The sequence below is a fragment of the Ochlerotatus camptorhynchus genome, unplaced genomic scaffold (genome assembly GCF_037179485.1).
Source record: "Ochlerotatus camptorhynchus isolate MF236.1 unplaced genomic scaffold, CSIRO-AGI_Acam_v1.1 ptg000423l, whole genome shotgun sequence".
NCBI lineage: Eukaryota > Metazoa > Arthropoda > Insecta > Diptera > Culicidae > Ochlerotatus > Ochlerotatus camptorhynchus.
The window spans coordinates 443917-457635 of NW_027040909.1; the positions used below are offsets into that span (position 1 = coordinate 443917).

Sequence of the window (13719 nt, forward strand, 5' to 3'; positions counted from 1 at the left end):
AGAGCCATAATATAGGCTACTATCGAAGACAACATATCAGGCATGGAAGAGTTGGCTTGATATGTTGTCTTCGCTAATATTCAGGGTACATTCTACATTATATTATAAAATGGACTTCTATTGTGAGATCAGTTTACAGACGGAAACCCATATAAAGTACTACTCGAAACAAACATCTTGTTTTTCAAGGTAACTGCTTTCCATTGCTCAAGAAAATAGTGTTATGTTAGACGGACTTAAAATTATTGAGAATTGGTCCATTCGATTCGGGCGAACGGCTTTCGGACGAATGTTATAGGTAGTGATACGAATTAAAAAACCTTTCTACTCGAAGCACTGTTTATTATCTTACGGCTAAAGTCTCAAAAATTTTGCACACACTGCAGCAGCAAATCTCGCAGCTTCAAACGCAAACTTTGCTTCCCCCCACAAACGATATTGGTATTCTTCTCACTCACCTTGATCATCGTATCCTCACTGGCCAAATGCAGCGTAATTTCGTCCACTCCGCCTTGTTCCACCTTGATGTCGGTCATGCCGTCCTGCGCCAGCTTTTTCAGAAACAGATTCACATCCAGCGTCCCCCATTCGTACTTCACGTTTCGATACCGGGTCTGCGAAGGAGGCTGCAACTTGACAGCCTTGGATGTCTTCTGCTCTTCCAACTCCTCTTGGGTGGGTTCCAACGGATGTAGGTCATGGATGTTGTCCTTAACGTGGAGCACGCCGGTCACGGAAGAAATAGTAACGCCCGGTTGAACTTCATGCGGGACCAACGACCGGGCTATTTGGGGATCCAAGTAAATACGTGACCGTTTTCTTTTCAGAGGAAGCTTAATAACTTCTCCTCGTTTAAATTTGATGATCTTTTTGTCCGGTGGTTGATCTATAACCAAGTCCGGCTTATGGGGAGCAATCGGCGGTGGTTGGGTATAATTATCCGGAATGACCAGAACGCCAGGTTTTAATTCTTTGATGAGTTTGTTTGCTTGCTGGAAATTCAGAGAAGTTTCGATGGGGCAGTACACGGTTTTTATGGCCAGAGGTTGGTAAGGTGCCAGGGCTTGAAGATACGGGAAGTCTGGTTCTGTGAAGATAATTGTGTGCTGTGGGTTGGAGCCCCACAGTTCTACAAAGTGAACGGCATCTCCGAAGCGGAGACTTGGGTGACCACAGAAAACCACACAAGGTTGACGAAATTCTGTGCTGAATCCCTCCGAGTAGATATGCTTGAAGTGTTTCAACTTTGCATTTTTAACCAGACTGCCGTGCGGGAATGGTTCATCCGGAATGTATACTTTGTTTTGCTTCGAGGTAGATAGCCATTCCGCCAGGATATTTGAGTAAGCCAAGGAGCTATCTGCTACCGGAGAGATGAAGAACATTGGAATCTGAGAAAAGCCTTGATTGTCCAAACTTGATGAGAGGCATTCGAACAAATCGTACACTACCCCTGAGGGATAGCACGGAATGAGAACAGATCCACCGTTCCTAAGAGTCATGACAACATTCATACAGAGCTCTCCGAGCATTCCATCCGGATTGACGTGAGGAGCTTGAGTCAATCCAGTCATTATAACCACATCCGAGTACTTCAGCGCCGACTGATTAATCGGTCTTGGGTGCGTCGTCAGCGTGGAAGATCCACTAATATAAGATATTTTCTCTTGGCCTGAATTAATGATCCAATTGCTCGATCCCAAGCAAAAGCCGGAACTCACCGGAGTCACTTGAAGAGCGCCGAATATGTCCAATTTTTGATCGTATCCTGTCATTTGCACTCGAGCTAGGCTTTTATTCACCGCGTCCATGCTGAACAAATGTCTCCAATTCTTCGGTTTGAAAACATCATTCAAAGGCTGGGGAAGCAAATGCTGAATGTCTTTCCACACCCGAGCCGTGTTTTCCTTTGGTGATGCCTCAATGTATTCCACCAGTTCCTCAAGGAAAAATCTAAAAACCTGCCAAATTTAGCTATTTCCTAAGATTTGAAATGAGTTTAACTTACCGTCCGATCTGAAGCGTCGGTTCCGTGGCATAAACGGTTCCAGCGAAACCCGTTCCTTCTGTGATGAACGGAAGTGCCATCATGTTGGTATAGTTCGATATCAAGATGACATCAATTTCGGAAAAGTTTATCACCTTATCCAAGGGCGGTATGAACTCTGGTGCTGAGTTCACAAACGAGCATCCGCAGCACTCCTTTATTTCCTATTTTAAAGAAGAACAATCAGTCCATGTATCATAGCTAGAAACAAAACAAAAACCCAACTTACTCCATCATCCAATTGAATTTCCGGATCTCGACAGTTCCAGTTCGGCAACGATTGAAACTTGGCACTCTGGACCAGTGGAAGCGGAAGGAAATTCAGCACGGAATTTACCGACAGGCCACAATCCAGCATTATAAGCAGATCGGATATGCTGAGTACGTAACATGGCTTTGCCGGATCACCACTCAGTGCGTACTGAAATTGTGCCAAAATATCAATTGCTTGTAGCAGTATAAGTACTTCAAACATTACTTACCAATTTCATGCTGCTTAAGCAGAGTAATCAAGATGAATAATAGCAATTTTTAATTTAGTTCTGCAGTAAATTATTAACACCGGCTTGCGCGTTGAAAGTAAACAAAAACATTGGAGAAAGTGACATTTAATTTACTCTCGCTCCTAAAGGGTTACTCTCCGAAATTCTCTCTCTCTCTCTCTCTCGCTCTCTCTGTTATCACATTTTTCCATGGTTTATTTGTAGCGGCACGTCATTTTACCATAGATTTCATAGTGCAGGCAAGTTACTTTAATTTACATAAGAAAATGGATGTATTTTTTTCCTCTGTTCGGGACCTAACACTACTGCGACCAGTAAATTGATCAATTGTAGTATATCCCGTGTCATTAGTTTAGTGCATGTCTTATTACTCAATCACTATTGAGATATGATGAAGTATTCGATTTTTTTACAGTTGCCACTCTTGCATTTATCGCAAGGATCCGACTCTAAACTCTAATTGAAAGGTCCCGCTATTTATACCCTTCGGAGTGTTGAAACACCCTTCGAAGGCGCGCCCCTTTCTCAGTCAAAATTGGATTCCTTAGCAACAAAATTAAGGTATAACACCGATAATGACCATGCATCATAACCCTAGTCTTAACCACTTCAAACTAGGGAACAACGAATAGAAGATTAGGAATCACATAGATGAAGACAACTAACTCATTTTTTTCCCTTGTTTCAAGATCATCCTCGGCAGACAAAGCCGAGTCTTGTCACTATCAACAAGGCATAAAAAGTAACAAGGACTAAGATGTGTTACTTTGATTACTGAAAAATCCTGTTCCCCTAGTTTGAAGTAGTCAAGACTAGGAATCGGTGGTAGATTTTAAATCACGTAACGTACCACGAAAAGGTGATCTATCCACGTTACGGGTAAAATGGATGTAATTTCTACCATACATGAATTCAGTAATCGACTAAATTTTCAAAAGCGACCATAAATATCCATTAGTACTGTCCCAATGTTCATCTAGATAAAATTGACAAATAGCAGATTTTTAGTGATGGACCCAATCTTAGATCCATAGGCCAACATTAGAGCCATTTCTCCTACCTAATAATTATTTAATTTTTTTATTTAAACTATGGCAATTTTAGATAGAGCTGGAATTAGGGCGTCACAGCTTTTGAAATCAATGACTTCTCTCAATGATTTCTAAAAAGTCAAGGCTCGCCCATGCAAATCAACATCATCATCGGACAGGGGAAGACTTCTCCTACCCGATGGTTATGTTGGATTGCGTGGGCGTGCCTTGAATGGCTAGAAATCATCGAAAAAAGTAATTGTTTACAAAAGCTGTTATACCAACAATCAATACGAAACTAACGATTTTAAATTGGCTCACTACTTGACTAGCCTATTGGTCCCAAGCAAATCGATTACGTACCCCATTCTAGTCAAAATTCTAGTACTACACTATGTTTGTTTTGATTCGCTATGAAAGTTTGACAGATAAAATGAGGGGTTAGTGGATTTTTCTATGTTTCGAGGGGTGAAACGATTAGCTTGGGACCGAAGATAGTACCAGAGCTGAGCCAAAAAGTTGAGCACGTTTCTTCGGGACCTACTAGTCTTAGAGTTACCTCTATGGTTATACCCCAATCCCCTGTAGCCCCCTAGAATTATTTATGCTGAATTCGAATGTACAATAATAATGAGGATAAGGAAACATTTTACATAATTTGAGTGTATCAAGATCAATTAAACATTTTTCGCCAACATTATTCTTCTGTGAGAGTTTGAAGTGCTGTAAAATACGAAGCTGCTGTTCTGATAATCTGAAAAAGAAATGAAGGAAACTTGATTTAAATTATGTTTATTGGGACAAAGGTTTGCTAAAACGCCTTTCGCGTAAAGGTACCTAAAATGTTTCTTGCCAAAAATGTTTGCCTGCATCAAACTAGGTATGCGGTTTTCCTTCTGACTGAAAACACGCAATTGGCGTTGACGCCTTCCAGCAGAGATTGAGAATTTTTTATGGGAATTTACGGTGGAGTGAAAGGATAGTACCATAGAGGTAACTCTAAGACCACTAGGCCAACATTAGAGCCATTTCTCCTACCTAATAATTATTTAATTTTTTATTTAAACTATGGCAATTTTAGATAGAGCTGGAATTAGGGCGTCACAGCTTTTGAAATCAATGACTTCTCTCAATGATTTCTAAAAAGTCAAGGCTCGCCCATGCAAATCAACATCATCATCGGACAGGGGAAGACTTCTCCTACCCGATGGTTATGTTGGATTGCGTGGGCGTGCCTTGAATGGCTAGAAATCATCGAAAAAAGTAATTGTTTACAAAAGCTGTTATACCAACAATCAATCGAGCAAACAATACGAAACTAACGATTTTAAATTGGATCACTACTTGACCAGCCTATTGGTCCCAAGCTAATCGATTAACATAGCCCATTGTAGTTGACATTCTAGTACTACACAATGTTTGTTTTGATTTGCTATGAAAGTTTGACTGATAAAATAAGGGATTCGTGGATTTTCCTATGTTTCGAGGGGTGCATCGATTAGCTTGGGACCGAAGATAGTACCAGAGCTGAACCAAAAAGTTGAGCACGTTTCTTCGGGACCTACTAGTCTTAGAGTTAGCTCTATGATAGTACGAACACCGACGAACCGACATGCCACTGGAGTATTTAGTTTGTCCGTAATTCAGTTTGTCAAAATTTGATTTAATGAGCGATTTGATCTGTCGAACGGGTGATCAGATCTGTCAAGCAAGGTGAGACGCAAACCAAGACAATATAAATTTTACGTGTGTTCGTGTCCTAGCTCACGATATGACGCGATCGGATGAGTAGATGGCGGTAGTGTTTAAGGTGATGCCCTGTAGCGTCCTTTTTCGTGTTACACTTCGCAATTTCACATGTAAAAATAATAAGATTTCTGTGAATGCACGTAGCTAAAACTGCTACTTGTTGTTTGCTGCGGAGAAGCAAGCAATGTCTGAAATTTGCAAATGTATAAGCCCCGTAGATCTTGAGTTGTGTGCTTTTGAAATTGTGAGGTGTGATGGAAAATTGGACTCTACAAGGAAACACCTTAACGTATTTTAAATATGCGTCGTTGATGTTCCTTCCGAAGTCAAAAGTGACAGTTACGCTATATCGAGGTATACCCATAGAGGTAACTCTAAGACCACTGGGTCCCGAAGAAAATCATTATTATTTTTGGCTCACTCAGTACCAGAACAACGGTCCCAAGCAGTCCCAAGCTATTTCACTCACCCCTGCATGTTCTGCATGAATCCACACACCCCTGATGTTATCTGTCAAACTTTCATACCGAATCAAAACAAACATAGTGTAGTAATAGAATTTCAACTAGAATAGGGTACGTTAATCGTTTGCTTGGGACCAATAGGCTACTAAAGTGGTGAGCCAATTTAAAATCGTTAGTTTCGTATTGATTGTTGGCGGTAGTGTGTAAACGTCAAACGCAAGGGAATTGACTATGCGCGCCACAGTTGGCGGTACTACCAACAATCAATACGAAACTAACGATTTTAAATTGGCTCACTACTTGACTAGCCTATTGGTCCCAAGCAAACGATTAACGTATCCCATTCTAGTCGAAATTCTAGTACTACGCAATGTTTGTTTTGATTCGCTATGAAAGTTTGACAGATAAAATGAGGGGTTATTGGTTTTTCCTATGTTTCGAGGGGTGAATCGATTAGCTTGGGACCGAAGAGAGTGACAGAGCTGAGCCAAAAAGTTGAGCACGTTATTTCGGGACCTTCTAGTCTTAGAGTTACCTCTATGGTACTACCAACAATCAATACGAAACTAACGATTTTAAATTGGCTCACTACTTGACTAGCCTATTGGTCCCAAGCAAACGATTAACGTACCCTATTCTAGTTGAAATTCTATTACTACACTATGTTTGTTTTGATTCGCTATGAAAGTTTGACAGATAACATCAGGGGTGTGTGGATTCATGCAGAACATGCAGGGGTGAGTGAAATAGCTTGGGACTGCTTGGGACCGTTGTTCTGGTACTGAGTGAGCCAAAAATAATAATGATTTTCTTCGGGACCCAGTGGTCTTAGAGTTACCTCTATGGTAGAACTCTTTGAGGAGCATTGATGTAGATTTGGCCACGTCACCGTTCATATCGAATCAAAACAAACATAGAGTAGTACTAGAATTTTGACAAGAATGGGGTACGTTAATCGATTTGCTTGGGACCAATAGGCTAGTCAAGTAGTGATCCAATTTAAAATCGTTAGTTTCGTATTGATTGTTGGTAGTTCTTCTTTACATTTTTCAGTACACTCAATTCTGTTTTTACGCGACTTTTTTGCCTCTATTTTTGATCGTGTGATCGTGTAATCAAATATAATGCAACTTGTTTCAAAAAATCACAAAAAATCTAAGAAAAATCAGGTGTCATTAAAAATGCTGTACCCATTCAGCATGAGGGCAAAATCGAAAAAAAGCATTAATAAAAACGCGTAAAAATAGAATTTAGTGTATTTATCGAAAACTAATGACCGGTTAGGCTCTATCCTAAGAAAATCATAAAACAATAATTTTCCTAGCTTTCCTATGATTGGTCTGTAGTTTCCATATTTCTAAAACGGTAAATACACCACTCTGAAATTTTCACCAGTGAAAGGTAAGATGAAATCATGAAATCATTAGGAAAAAATGCATTAATCCATCCACCGTAAAAATATCCGTGGAGCACATTTTTCAGATTATATTTTTCATGGATTGCTGAGATAATTTCCTTATAATCTAACTACACAAGGTTCTTTCTACATTGGTTGGTTCAAAACTGATACTAAATTTTTCTGGAAAAATTAACCACCCCGAATTTTTCGATTTTTTTTTTCATTCACCCACATTAGATCCGGATTTGAAGCATTGTAGCAAATTTACAACTAATTTTTTTGTAGAACTGCCAAATATACGACAACGCAAACTTACACTGAGGCAAATAAACGTAAGAATTTCATAAGACTCGACTTATGACATACGAATTTCATAAGCGTAACTTATGAATGATTTTCGTCTAACATGAGGTAGCCTGCTTTTAAACATTTAATTTTCCCAAGTGTTGAAATACGAGTGGTCAACACACGGGGCCCGTAATCTCAACGTCCATAGTTCGGTTCTTATCTGCTCCATTAAATTTTTTTTTTTGTCAATATTATTTTTCATAAAGCAAATCCAAAAATTCATATCGATTTCTTGTGACTAAAATTCATAAGTGATTCTTATGGAATTCTTACGTTCTTTTACCTCAGTGTACGGATCTAATGTGGGTGGCCTTTATCAGAGGGCAAAATATCATAAAATTCTAAGACCTTTCAGCCCACTTTGTCTGGTTATAAAAAAAATAGCCAGATCTCAAAAATTGTTTTGTCCAAATATTGCTGTTTTTATTAATCCAGGCAACCTATTTTGTTTTGCCGAGTAAAATCCAGTAACCTGATCAAAGGATAAATTAATTTAAAAAATCTCAAATGAACTAAATTTAGCAAGAACAGAAAACTACACAGACAGCTAAAAAGTAAAAACCGTTCAAATTCATTCACATTTTATGAATTTCAAATAGAAAGTATTATACCTAACATATTTATATATTTGGATACTTATCAGACTGTCAGTACTTTGTAACCAATTGCGTTAGCCATCAAAATAATCAAATCGTCATATTTTCACAAGTGATATTTACGTTTACGTGCTATGTACATACAAACTCACCGACAGATACGTCTCCAGTGACATCACAATCAATTTATAAGCACTGATGTCCACCGTCTTCTGTACGTCCAGAAAGAATATGTGCAGCGTTGTTTTGAACTTTTTCGAACACTTGTACCAATCACAATCGTATACTGACTTCGGTAACTGTATGCTCTAGTTGGGCCAGTGGCATTGAATAATGGGCACCGATCGAAAGTCAGCATGTAAAAAAAAATCATTATGTGATGAAGGGTAACGATAATGAGTGCATATTTATTATTTACCTCATTCTGGACTCTTTGTCCGTACCAGCAGAATTGGAACAATTGATAAAATGCAGCGATCAAGTACAGCACCATCACCAAGATTTGCGAGTCGCCTTCGTTCTGTTTGCGTTCCGAGGTTGGAAATGTTTACATCAATAATGAGTTGTGGAGAAGGGAGGGGTTCATTCATGATTCAGAACTACATACCGCATTGGCACTGGCGTGAAATGCAATTACGCAGATAATGGACGTACTGGTAAAGACTTGAAGAATTAAAATTGGCGAAAAAATCCGATTGATGTCATTTAAAAACCTAAAAAAAAAAGATAATTAGTACAATAGATGAATACATTCAACCATCATACTTCAAGGCTCTAGCATGATGTTCGATGCATTCATGGAGAAAAAATTGCTTTTCTAGATCTGTGAAGTTTTCGTTTGTCGTTTCTCCGATGAACAAGTTAAGTGACTTGAGCATCGCGATCATATGCATCGTCAGTAGCACGTACAATCCATCGAACGCCACCACCCCAGCCAATGTTGTGTAACCGGACAGCGATTCCGAACAGAATAAGACTTCATGAAGGGGGCTGTAGTACTTTGAGTTTTCCATGTTGCGGTAATACGTCTTGTAAACTAAAGTTAATAGAAGAAAAATCAACGCTTCACGAAAAAATGTAACACTGAAAAAATATTACCAAATCTTCTTGGGACGTCGTTGCGTTGAATGAGATTTAGAAGATTGATAATAGCAGGAACGATGGAGTAGGAACTTGCAACTACGCTAACCGAAAAGCAATAGAGCTGCAGATTAATTTTTACCTCTTTCCATTTATCTTTCATTATTTTATCAAGTTTTTGGAAAATTTCAGCGTTATTGCCTGAAAATATCGCTTGTCAGCTTAAGTCAAATAGCATTTATGTGGAACTGACCTTTCTTCAGAAATCTTATTTTCCTCATGAACTCGTGGTTCTTCATCAGCTCAAGTATGGTGTAAATCTCATCGGAAAAGCCGTGCAATCGCATGATTTTTATGCCTGTGATACTGATGCTGCAAAATGAACACAGACCCTGAGAATAGAAGGGAAAAAGATGTAAGCTTGATTTTTTAAATCAGTCACTGATTTTAGTTTTCTTCTTTCCTTTATTTAACGTTGGTCTCTGTTTGCAATCGAGAGCCAATCACCGAGTGCGTCGCCAATTGGTGATTAATCACCGACGGCAATCGGGTTTCAGGAAGGCAACTCCATACCAAGAGCCTATCAAACGGCCTATCAAGCACCCTGAAGTATAAAAAACGTCCCAGATCATTTATTCTATTTCCTGGAATTATACAAAGTTCCCTGAACTTTAACGAAGTTCCCCAATTTTGTAACTTCTGTTTTTTTTTTCCAAAAAATATATTCAATTTCATGAATTTAGTCTCAAGCTATATTACAAGTCTTACCGAAGTTTTAATGCATTCCTCAAGACTCTAATCTTCAACACCAAGATAAAACCTGATTTGCTACTTGGGCTACGAAGTCTCTTGAACATTTTGAACATAAGTTCAATGCAGTTTGTTAAATTTGTTAAGGCTTGATGAAATTCTACAAAATTCTCTGCACTTCTTCGAAGTTCAAGGGCTACAAAATGGTGATTTACCAAACTGGAAGGAGCGGAATACCTAGCCCTGGTCCTCACAAGCTCCTACTTCACGCCTCTCCGAGTCATATGATAACAAAAGACTACCAGCTGAAACATGGACACAGATGGGTGGCGTAGCCTGGGCAATGTTGCCAGTCCGACAATAGCAAAGTGAAGAGATGCGACGCGAACACTGGCGTGGTAACCATAGTATGGTGCTAGAGGAAATGCTTCCCCAAACCCGAGCGTCTGTTCACCATGGAGGTTTGTCTTAAAACGGCGTATGTTCTCCATGTTAGGAGCGACTTATCACCGTCCTAGTGCCAACGTGGGACTCTAAATAGAGCTTCTTCTTTTTTTTCCTTTGATTTGTATTCCGTCGATCTTGTTTTCCGTGCTGAGCACCAATGCTACCGACGTCAGGGAGGCAGCTCCCACACCTGAACCCTATCTATCGACCCGTCAACTCATGAACCGGGGACCGAAGGAAGGCGTGATCAGAGATGTTATGCCTCAGAACACCCCGGCGGCGCCGACTGGGCCAGCTGGAGTGTGAGGTAATTACGCTTACCACTACACCACCGGCGCCGCTACTCTAAACAGAGCTGTGCAGACCTACGTGACGAAATGAGAACTACGGTTGGAAACTCGGAACATGGAACTGCAAATCGCTCGGCTTCCCGGGCTGCGATAGGTTAATCTATGACAAACTTCAACCACGCAACTTCGAAGTCGTAGCACTGCAAGATCTTTGCTGGACGGGACAAAAGGTATGGAAAAGCGGGCATCGAGCGGCTACTTTCTATCAGAGCTGCCGATCAACGCGAGGATATGCAAGTTGAGGATTAAGGGCCGTTTCTTCAACTACAGCATCATCAACGTGCACTACCCACACGAAGGGAGACCCGACGTCGAGAAAGAAGCGTTCTATGCGCAGCTGGAGTAGGTGTACGACGGCTGTTCGCAACGGGACGTCTTAATCCTCATCGGCGACATGAACGCTCAGGTAGGACGGGAGGCAATGTATAGATCGGCAATCGGGCCAAACAACCTGCATGCCGTATCGAACGACAACGACCAACGATGCGTGAACTTTGTAGCCTCTCGAAGTATGGTAGTTCGAAGTACCTTTTTCCCCCGCAAGGATATCCACAAAGCCACCTGGAGATCACCTGATCAACACACAGAAAACCAAATCAATGACGTTCTAACCAACGGAAAATTCTTCTCCGACATTATCAACGTCCGCACGTACCGCAGTGCGAACATAGATTCGGACCACTACCTAGTTGCAGTATGCATGCGCTCAAAACTCTCGACGGTGCATAACACCCGTATGACCCAACATTGAGCAACTACAGCTTCTTATGAAGATGGCTGGAGGGACATCCGTTCCGCTATCGGTAGTACTGCTGCAGCGGCACTAGGTACTGCAATCCCGGACCGAAGAAATGACTGGTTTGACGGCGAATGCAAACTGTTAGTAGAGGAGAAGAATGCAGCACGGGCGAGAATGCTGCAACACCGCACGAGATTGAATGTGGAGCGATACAGACAAGCGCGGAACAGACAAAACTCGGTTTTCCGAAGGAAGAAGCGTCAGCAGGAAGATCGAGATCGAGACGATGGAAAATCTGTACAGCGTAAACGACACACGAAAGTTCTACGAGAAACTAAATAGTTCGCGCAAAGGCTACGTGCTGCAAGCCGATATGTGCTAGGACTTGGACGGTAACCTTCTCACGAACGATTGTGAGTACTATGACGAGCACCTCAACGGTGAAGCAACAGAAAACGAAGGTGGCACGGCAACAGACCTTGGATCACGCGCAGAAGACGACAGGCTACCGTTCCCTGATCTTCAAGAAATTGAGGAGGAGATCGGTCGGCTGAAGAACAACAAAGCAACTGGTGTAGATCAACTACCAAGTGAGCTATTCAAATACGGTGATGAAGCACTGGCTAGAGCGCTGCACTGGGTAATTGCCAAGATTTGGGTTGAGGAGATATTACCGGAGGAGTGGATGGAAGGTGTCGTATGCCCAATCTACAAAAAGGGCGACAAGTTGGATTGCTGCAACTACCGCATGATCACACTGCTGAGCGCCGCCCACTAGGTACTTTCCCAAACTCTATGCCGCCGCCTGTCACCATTTGCAGAAGAGTTCGTGTGGCTATACCAGGCGGGATTCATGGGTGCCCGCTCTACCACGGACCAAATTTTCGCGATTCGGCAGGTTCTGCTGAAATGCCGCGAATACAAAGTGCCCACACATCATTTGTTCATCGATTTCAAATCCGCATACGACACAAGCGATCGAGATCAGCAATGGCAGATTATGCACGAGTACGAATTTTCGGATAAACTGACGCGATTGGTCAAGGCGACGATGGATCGAGTGATGTGCGTTGTTCGAGTACCGGGGACACTCTCGAGTCCCTTTGAATCTCGAAGGGGGTTACGGCAAGGTGATGGACTTTCGTGTCTGCTATTCAACATCGCGTTAGAAGGTGTAACCAGAAGAGCTATGATAGACACGAGCGGCACGATCTTCAGGAAGTCCATTCAGCTTCTTGGCTTCGCCGATGACATTTACATCATGGCACGGAACTTTGATCCGATGGTGGAAACGTACATCAGACTGAAGGCTGAAGCTAGGCGGATTGCACTTGCCATCAACGCATTAAAGACAAAATACATGAAAGGAAGAGGTTCTAGGGAAGACAATGTTAGTCTCCCACCCCGAGTTCAGTTTGACGGTGACAAAATCGAAGGTGGTCGATGAGTTCGTTTATTTGGGCTCACTGGTGACCGCCAAAAATGATACCAGCAGAGAAATTCAAAGACGCATTATGGCAGGGAATCGTGCCTACTTTGGACTCCGGAGGACGCTCCGGTCGAATAAAATTCGCCGCCACACGAAGTTGACTGTCTACAAGACGCTGATTAGACCGGTGGTCCTCTACGGCCACGAGACCTGGACTATGGTCGTGGAGGACCAACGCGCCCTTGGTGTTTTCGAAAGGGAGGGGTTGCGTACCATCCTGAACCCTACCTCGGTGGAGTGCAGATGAATGACGGAACGTGGAGGAGGTGAATGAACCACGAATTGCATCAGCTGCTGGGAGAACCATCCATCGTCTACATTGCAAAAATTGGGCAACTACGGTGGGCTGGGCACGTCCTAAGAATGCCGCACGACGACCCAGTGAAAATGGTTCTAGAAAGCGACCTAACAGGAACAAGAAGAAGAGGCGCGCAGCGGGCAAGGTGGATCGACCAAGTAGAAGGCAACCTGCCGTCCCTTCGCAGACTACGAGGCTGGCGAAGTGTGGCCATGGATCGAGTAGAGTGGAGACGACTTCTTCGGACAGCAGAGAACAACAAGGCCTTAGCCTGATTGGTAAGGTAAGGTTCTACGAAGTTCAATGAAGTTCACTGGAGTTTACAAAGTTTACTGAGCTTTTACACAGTTAGCTGAACTCTAGGTTCTACTACGAATTGGTTTTGACTTCTCTGAAGATTCAGTTAAAAAAAGTGTTTATATATATATA

General features: G+C 41.8%; 2 protein-coding genes across 2 annotated transcripts; both read right to left on the reverse strand.

Annotated features, from left to right (window-relative positions):
- Positions 1-321: 321 nt before the first annotated feature.
- On the reverse strand, positions 322-2619 carry IntS9 (integrator complex subunit 9). Its single transcript, XM_065233857.1, has 4 exons — positions 2530-2619; positions 2277-2468; positions 2009-2211; positions 322-1953 (listed from the first exon to the last, which is right to left on the reverse strand). Exons 1-4 carry the CDS (start codon positions 2536-2538, stop codon positions 363-365), a joined length of 1995 nt encoding a protein of 664 aa, XP_065089929.1. The 5' UTR covers positions 2539-2619; the 3' UTR covers positions 322-362.
- Positions 2620-4265: 1646 nt separating this feature from the next.
- Positions 4266-9182, reverse strand: LOC135711174 (odorant receptor 63a-like). Its single transcript, XM_065233947.1, has 5 exons — positions 8903-9182; positions 8745-8850; positions 8556-8657; positions 8290-8445; positions 4266-4335 (listed from the first exon to the last, which is right to left on the reverse strand). The coding sequence occupies exons 1-5, from the start codon at positions 9148-9150 to the stop codon at positions 4279-4281; spliced, it is 669 nt and encodes a 222-aa protein (XP_065090019.1). The 5' UTR covers positions 9151-9182; the 3' UTR covers positions 4266-4278.
- Between the last annotated feature and the right edge of the window lie 4537 nt (positions 9183-13719).